General features: G+C 44.0%; 1 protein-coding gene across 1 annotated transcript in view; it reads left to right on the top strand.

Moving 5' to 3' along the window:
- The window catches only part of il1rapl1b (interleukin 1 receptor accessory protein-like 1b), a gene marked incomplete at both ends in the record, with an annotated part of 255,216 nt that extends 251,986 nt beyond the window's left edge, over positions 1–3,230 (top strand). Inside the window, one exon of the mRNA XM_080834146.1 lies at positions 2,506–3,230. Within this exon, the coding sequence (XP_080690272.1) occupies positions 2,506–3,230 (725 nt within the window). The remainder of the gene's footprint in view (positions 1–2,505) is intronic.
- Between the last annotated feature and the right edge of the window lie 5,886 nt (positions 3,231–9,116).

The following is a 9,116-nucleotide window of genomic DNA, read 5'->3' as shown; positions in this document are numbered from 1 at the left end:
TGTGTGTGTGTGTGTCTGTACTCTCCCCGTGTATGTGTGTGTGTACTTCCCCAGCCCCATTCTGATGGGATTAGGTGATCAGAATGGGATGAATGGTAATGTCCCACATATCACACTTACTAAGCCTCTGTTTCATTGTGCTATGACTTTTTTAGTTGCCGTCTTTCATTTCCACCATTCTCCCTTTTTTTTCAATTGGCCCTATCGTTATTTCCTTTTTTTTTTCCTCTGCTTCATCGCTCCTCAGTATTCACACATTTCCCTGTGTGTGTCCTTGTTACTGTTGATGTCTGCTTTTCTGTCTCGGGGACTGTTATATTTTAATACGGGACAAGTGGCCCAGCTTTTAAAACAATGCTGCTCAGCACTATGGCTGTTTCGGGGGGGGCTAATTTATGAGCACAGTCTGTCACCTAGCTACATACATTATGGAGCAGATGCTTTGACTGAAGCATTTCATTTGAAACACAGAGACAGTGGAGTTACTCAGTAAACATGATGCATAGGCATTACAATTCACAGACTGGCCACAAGTTCCATATTAAACTGGGATAAACTCATTTTTCTTTAGACTTGAGCAAGAGAGAGAGTTTAATAATTCAAAAGTCACATAAGAGGCAGGCAGTGTAGAATAGTTTATGCCAGTTGTCCCCTTATTTAGGCCTTTTTTTTCTTTCTCTGATGCGTTTCTGGAACTGTGTTTTCATACTTGTTGAATGTTGAAATATTTATGTTTAGGTATCACCAATGATCATTACCAGGATGATACAGGACTTCTTAGAGGTACTCATTCCCAGCACTTTCCACCTGTGTCAGCAACCCTTATGTGCTAGCTATCGGCGAAAAAAAGCAACCAACAAATATATTAATAAATGAATAACTACATTTTGAGGGGAAAGGGAAAGGGAGAGATGGAGAGCTGCTATCATATACCAGAGTAGACAGTCTTGGGTTTCACTGCATTCAGTCCTGTTGTGTAAGGTTGACCAATACGCTTTCAGCGTAGGTGCACTGTTACACTCATATGATAACACAGGCTCTCACACAAGGACATATGCACCCCAAGACACTAATAGCTAAAGACGGCATTGAGGGATTGAGGCCTTAATTATTAACAAAGAAATGCTGCGATGCCTAATTCTGTCAAAGGATTGAGACGTAGAAAGAAAAGTGGATTGGGTGAACACAGAAACAAAGCAGAGAGACAGGGAGATAAATGCACAGTGAGACAAACAACGAAAAACAAAAGAAAACAAAAAAGATCTGGGGACGGTGTGCGGGGAGGGTCAAGAGTTAGCGAGCAGAGGGGGGGCAGCGTTCAGTGTTTACTTAGAGTGCTGTCTCAAAGCAAGTGCGTATCAATACAGCCGACAGGACAGGCTTTCCGGCTCTCTCTGTCTCTCTAGAGCCTGTTCTTCCTCTCCCTGTCTCTCTCTCTCTCTCTCACTCCACTTTACTCTCCTGTAATGCCTCAGTGGGGAACGCATCAGGCATCTCCAGCAGGTCTAGCTGTCACAGTCTGGAGGGAAAGGTAGCAGCATTTGATTGCGGAATTGGCCACACAATCAACCGCCACAATCAACCATGCTGTAATAAGATGACAGAAGCTGTTTCAAGTATACTCTGAAGTGCTTAAGTCTATGTAGAGACTATTTCACAAGCCACACACTCTCTCTCTCTCTCTCTCTCTCTCTCTCTCTCTCTCTCTCTCTTACACTGACACACACACAAACACACAAACACACACACAGACTCACACACACTATATACACTCCACAGACCAGCACATGCACGCATAACAGTAAGATTTGCACAAATTCAAGTCTGATCACCGTAGGCATTTTAATCAGAATTGTCAGTTTTAGGACACAACGCAGGCGGTCTGTTTTTATGTGAGGCCTCCTTTTATCACTTCTTATAAACCCTTTTGTTCCAATAGGCAACATTCAGTCTTTAGCTTTTGATAAGAGACTCAGAGGATAGTGTGTGAGTCATTGTTTGATGTTGTGTTCTGCGTCTTGTGTTTTCTTCTCCATTCTGTGTGTCGCCTAATATCTGCCTGTTTGCTATTTTCACTTTGAATTATTAGTCTAGTGTTTTGTTTACTTACTTCAATAGTTGTTTTTCCAGTAAGCACAAGCAAACATATCTGACCACTTACAGACCTTAATTTAATACATCTGCAGTTACTATATTGGAAGTCAGCATGGCAACAAACATTCTGTAATTTTATGTACATAGTTTAATGAGTTTTCACAAAATTATGAATTTACTGGCAAAGACAAGAAGAATATGCCTGACTCTCTCTCTCTCTCTCTCTCTTCTCTCCTCTGTCTCTCTATCGCTTTTTTCTGTATCTCTCCCCCTCACTTCTCTGTCTCTCTTTATTCTTGCTACTCTTCATCTACCCTTTTATTTTTTACCTTCTCTTTCTTTTCTTTCTCTTTCTTCCTTTTTATGTCCCCCTCTCTTTTCCCTCCCTCTCTTTGTCTCTCTCTTTTGCAGCCTACATCGAGGACGTGGCGCGCTGCGTGGACCAGAGCAAGCGTCTCATCATCGTCATGACGCCCAACTACGTGGTGCGCCGCGGCTGGAGCATCTTCGAGCTGGAGACGCGCCTGCGCAACATGCTCGTGAGCGGCGAGATCAAAGTCATCCTGATCGAGTGCGCCGAGCTCCGCGGCATCATGAACTACCAGGAGGTGGAGGCGCTCAAGCACACCATCAAGCTGCTCACCGTCATCAAGTGGCACGGGCCCAAGAGCAACGCGCTCGACTCCAAGTTCTGGAAACACGTGCTCTACGAGATGCCCTTCAAGCGCATGGAGCCCATCATCAGCCACGAGCAGGTGCTGGACGTGAGCGAGCAGGGCCCATTCGGCGAGCTGCAGACCGTCTCGGCCATCTCCATGGCGGCCGCCACCTCCACCGCCATGGCGACGGCACACCCGGACCTGCGCTCCACCTTCCACAACACCTACCACACGCAGATGAGGCAGAAACATTACTACCGCAATTACGAGTACAACTTCCCCACGTCCGGCACGCTGCCGCCCCTGTCGACCCTGGGCAACCAGCACACGTACTGCAACATCCCCATGACTCTGATCAACGGGCAGCGGCCGCAGGCCAAGTCGTCGCGCGAGCAGAGCCTGGAGGAGGCGCACGCCAACAACGCCATGCTGCCGCTGTTGCCGCGCGAGACCAGCATATCCAGCGTCATCTGGTGACGGGCGAGAGGAGAGGGGGGAAGAGAGAGGCGCTCCTTTTGACGCGAGAGACTCCTGGCGGAAACGTGTGAGCGTGCGCGAGAGTGCCCGTACGTACGTGCGAGCGAGTGAACTGTGACGTTTGCGCTCCCCGCCACACACACAAATACACACACTCACACATATGTACACACACACACACACACACACACACACACACCCTACCACTACCAGGGCCACCACCTTCACCACCACCGTGCATCCTGGGATAGACGTCTGGCGTATAGTAGTGTTTGCCACTTAAAGACCCTGATTGACCACGACTGCTGCTGTTGAATTTGCACCACAATTCACAGGGAGATTTTCTTTGATTCTTTTCTATTGCGCCAGGACAGGCGGTACTAAGAGACTATGGATCTTTGTATTTTGGGGACAAGTGATTTTGGGGGAGGGTGGATTGGCTGGGGGGGGGGGGGTGTCAAGTTTGGAACCTGTGGAGTTGGACACCTGCACACTGACACACACACACACACACACACACACACACAAAGGTGTACACAAATACATACATGCTAATATACTGACATTCACATAGTCCCTACACTCAAGGAATACAGGGTCTTGTACATATTTGCAATTTCTTTGTAGCATTGGTACTTTTTTTCAGTCATGGTCTATTTTTGTTTTACACGTTTATATCATCCCAATTTTTATATCTAATTTGTTTATTTGTTTGTTTGTTTTTATTTCAAGTATGAAAAAGAGAGGTGGTGGTTTAGATTGAACAGCTGTATTTAATCTTGACTTGTAGTTTACAAGTGTAGTTTAAAAAGGTCTGTTTTTAACTGTTTCTTTGGGGCTTAGCAGCATAGTGCCATGTTTAATTTGAGGGTGCAACATCATTGTTTTGTTTTCTGTTTTCATTGGCGTACGAAAAGGTGGGTATATCTACTTTAAAAACAGACTCTTGAACAAAAAAAAACCTAGATTATGCAAAAAGGTATGGAGGCCTGTTGGGATTTCTTCCTCCAGAGGAGAACACCATTGAGAGGAGAGAGAGTAGGACCAGACATCGCCAGTGATGAGCTAGCGTTTCTACTTTCCGAAGATATCAATACTTTCTATTAAATAAAAAAGAATAAAAGGAACGACACAAAAAAAGTCAAAATGAAAACAAAAACAGCATTGCTGTTTAGCTTGATAGTGAAAATCTCATCTTAAAAAAAGAAATCTGTATATTATTTTAAAAGAAAGAAGTATATTTTTGTAACAAAAGAATTTGCTTGGAAAGACATACTTAGTCACATTTCATTCCACTAATGACGAATTTAGAGTGACATTTTGATTCCTTCACTAAATGTCCGATCCTAATTTAAGATTAAAAAAAAATTGCAAAGTATTTTTAATGTTTCTGTCAAAGTCTTAAATCATGCTTAGGTGTGGGAGGGAGAATATATATTTGTGTTGCAAGGACATTTTTCCCATGATGAAGGTGTCATTTCTGAGTGTGCATAGCTAGATATGTATTCAATTTATAATATAAATATCTATCTATATATATGAATATATATATTTACAAACACATTTCACACTGGAAGAAAGTGCTTATCATTACTGAAAACACAATTTTGAATAGTTTTCTTCATCACTTACTGCATATGAAAACCTGTTGACCTCCGCTTAGTGCCTCCCTGCTACTCCATAGAGAGCGCCACCTGCCTGATAGGGGTGGCACTGCATCAGATATGCACTCTTTCACTTCCTGTCTAGAAGAGTTGGGTACTGCCATGACAACACTTCCTCCTACCGTTCTCTTTTCTGTGTAAAGGTCTGGCCTCCATTTCCTGGTGGTTCTGTCGTCCACACTGGTTTGGAAGCAAAGTCAAGGAGGAGCGAAGAAGTTGTCTACTTCACTTTATTTGTGCAGTGCGATGAAAATGTTACCCCGAGCATATCGGATCACCCCAGGGTAAAAACACATTGGTAAAACAGGGAATGAAACATAAATATTTTGTTATGAATCAGTCACGACAAGACATTGCCTTTTGTCCTATCCCGAGGCTATATAGGAATATCACGTCAATCAAAAAAAATTCAGTTGACCCTTTTAGCTAAATCATACCGAAGCAGTATGCAGAACAGACAGTCCTGAAATAAGTGAAACCAAAGCTCGCATCCGATGCTAAAGGCAGTATTTCTTTTTTTAATCAGTCTATTCTGATATATTCGGGGTACTGCTGATTGGGGCGAGGCATCAAGATGAAATCCTTGAGGGTATTGCCTCTAGTCCCTCTTAGAGAAATGAAGGGGTTATTTTGTATTATTTTAGATGACAAAATCTGAGTTGTGGAAGAACAGACATTATGCAAAATGTTGTGTCCCCCCCTTCTTTAGGCAGGATGTGAAAGACACACACACAAACACACTCAAAGAAGGAGTTGTACGCCAACACTCTGCCCCTGGACGCCATTTCATTTAACCTTTACAGAGTTTTGACATACAGTATGTAGATGTCTACGGTTCTCAAACATTTACCTTTTTTGTTTTTTTACTTTACTGTGGAGGTGTTTGGTGTTCCATTGAGCTGCAGCGTCCTTACGTGTCAAACTTTGTCCAGTCTGAAGTCACAGCAGTGCAGCATGGACCGAACAGGAATCCAAGAGGGCGGCAGTCAGAAAATGTTTCTTTCTTTTTTTCGTTTTGCATTTCTCTTGGTTTTTTCTTGTATTCTATGACATTGTGTATATATAAATTGAAAAATCGTAATAAGATGAAGACAATCTAGCCACATTCATAAAAAACCAATGTTTGCATTTTCCAAGTGAGTGGCGAATTGTTTTATGAACATTTATAATAATATTGATGATTTGAAAAAAAAAAAAGATAATGGTGATAATAATAATATATAGCACAGAATAATTTCAGGCACTTTCACAGTTCTGAGACGAAAGATTTAGGTTCTGTTTGTCTCTCCTGTTTTGGATTCTTCTCTTTTTTTATTCTGTACCTGCAATGTTAATTGAAGAGATACGATTATTAATAATAATAATAAATACACATTTAATAATTGTTCTTCACACTGCCCTAACTATGTTCTGACATTAAACAGCTACTCTATGAAAGGGTGACCAAATGGTGTAATGGCATTTAGATCAGTGATGTTTCCCAAGGCTGTTTTTCAATCTTTGAAGAGTCTGTTTTATCTCCAGTTGCCTTGAAGCACACACACACACACACACAAACACAGCATGATTGTAGAGCCCTAACGACTATCAACATTTGCAATTATACTGTCATAACTGTCACATTCTTCAACACAGTTCCCTCGTCTTGTCCCTGTAGGGAGGCTCTTTGAGTGCAAAACCCCCTTAAGCCTTTTTTGTGACTGTCAACAAGACTGTTGCACATGCAAACATGTGGCTTTGATGAAGAGATCAGAATAGCACACGGATTATTTACGTCTCTTAGATATCTAAGACCATATATCGGCACTCTGAGAAGGACGGTGCTTTACGAAAGTGGGTTTTATAGAACCCTTCTGAGGTGTTGTGGCCTTTGAGCGTGTAAGAATTACTAACAAGTTGTTCTTTGTTTAGTTACCAAAGTGTTCCATGTGTGTTAAGAGGCCATAGGGAACCTCCAACTTCATAAGTCATGAAGATTTTAAGGAGCCTGTATAATTAAAGCCTTTTGATAGGCACTCTTACCAAAAAATAGTGTATTCAACTGTGCAGACATACATGGTATCTGTATTTACCCTTCAAGTGCATTGAACCTTTGACCTTGGCAGTGCACGGAGGGTTTCAGTTTTATCCACAACAGCATGACACAGAAAGGCTCACTTAACATCCACAACACCCAGTGCTTGGGGAGGTGCAGCAGCAGGCTATGGGAGGCGCTGCGCGGTCTGCAACGACAACCGGCGATGTCTGAAGACTGCTGCAGCGAGCTGCGGGTGATGCATGTTGGATGCAGGCTCCAGCTAGCAGAAAGGCCCACCCACTGGTTCAGAGATCCCTTTGCTGTCTTCGTCCTGTCAGCCATCCAGCCAGGCCTTCTTCCCTACCGCACACACACGCACACACACACTTACACACACACACACACACACACACACACACAGAGACACACACACACACACACATACACACACGCACACACAGAGACACACACACACACACACACACACACACACACAGATACACACACACACACACACACACACACACAGAGACACACACACACACTTACACACACACACACACATACAGACTGGCTCTCCAGCCTCCTCTCGGGCTCCCTTATGCCTGTTTCACTGCTTCTGTTTACTCTCTATCTCTCTAACTCTCTCTCTATATATATATTTATATACTTTAAATAATCTATATATACTCTATATAATCTATCTATTTATCTATCTCTCCCCCTTTCACTAACTCAAGTATCTCCTCTCTTCTCTCGTCTGCATCTCTCCTCAGCCCCCCAAAATAGAAGAGAGAGAGAGAGAGAGAGAGAGAGAGAGAGAGAGAGAGGGAGGGAGGGAGGGGGAAAAAAGTACTGTTGCCATCGCTGCTGTTTGGCTTACTGCCTGTTGCCATGGCGACAATTTCCTTGCATCTAAAACTGAGGAGATCTAGAGTGTGTGGTTGGGATGAGGGGATGGCGTGTATGAGAGAAATAAGGTTGAGATTTATATATATATTATTTTTAAATGATTTGAGATTCAGGCAAGGGGCAGGGTGTGGGGATTGGGGTAAGGGTAGTGGGCACGGGGGGGAGCTGGAGGGGGTTGAGGTGCAAAAATGAAGCCGAGCAGCAATGATCCGACTTATCATGGTTCCTTCAGCTGTGATGCGAAAGAGACAGAGAGAGGGAGAGTGTGAGTGAGGATGTGTGTATCTGTTCATCCAATGTATGCGTACGTGCGTATGTGTGTTTTATTTGCCTTTGCTCGGAAGAATGCTGACCAAAAGGTAATCCTCCCTTTCAGGCCTAATTAAGATAATTGTGTTCCAGCCTAATACTGATCACTATCTAAGAAACAGTAAAGCCAATACTCGGCCCATTAATTCCCTGATGATAGAAACAAATCAGGTTCAGCACACAGAGACCTGTGCAAGAATGCACTGCGAGGGATTACATCGCTTACACGGTCCCACTGAGGTCACTTTATATGAAGGAATTTTCAGTTTCCTGTGTGTGTGTGTGTGTGTGTGTGTGTGTGTGTGTGTGTAGTGTAGTGTAGTGTGGCTGTCAATGCACAGCCCAAAACATGGGTGGAATATCTTGCCTCTGCCGCAATCCCTCTCCTCTACACCAGGGAGAGAGTCACTCAAATGGTCAGCAAATGATTGAGTTGCACCATGTTGCGCTTGTGTATGTGTGTACCACTGGGCTCTGCGAGAAAGCCCCTTGTTTATGACTGTGGGGTGAATTGCTGACGAGGCCCAGCTCTCTTCCTCTCTCTCTCTCTGCCTCTTTCCATCTCTTTCTCTCTCTATCCCTCTCTCTCTCTCTCTCTCGCTCTCTCTGCTGTCTCGCAGCCTCTCAGTGCCCAATAACTCAGCACGCTGCTGTAAAACCCGAAGACAACAATCAATACAACTCCTCATTCTGCTCTGCATCTGAGGGCGACGGACACTGAATCAACCCACGCCCTCGGAGGAGAGACTGCCTCGTTTGCAGCAGGTGAGTCAATCCTTCATAAAACAGCCCGCTGCCCGCAAAACTCTCGCTTCCCGCTCGCCGACCGCGCACCACACCGTCCGCCACTGACGGTAAAAAAAATCACAGGACGGCCGAAACGAAAAAGGACATCGTCGACACAACCCTAAAGAGTGAGAAAGTTCAGCCCGTGTGTCCCGTTTCTCGCCCTACCTCACGGTCGTTCCCCGTAAGCCATTGAAG

This window comes from Sprattus sprattus (assembly GCF_963457725.1).
Source record: "Sprattus sprattus genome assembly, chromosome: 3".
Taxonomy (NCBI): domain Eukaryota; kingdom Metazoa; phylum Chordata; class Actinopteri; order Clupeiformes; family Clupeidae; genus Sprattus; species Sprattus sprattus.
The sequence above is the reverse complement of the archived record's forward strand: the minus strand, read 5'-3'. Positions and strand labels throughout refer to the sequence as shown.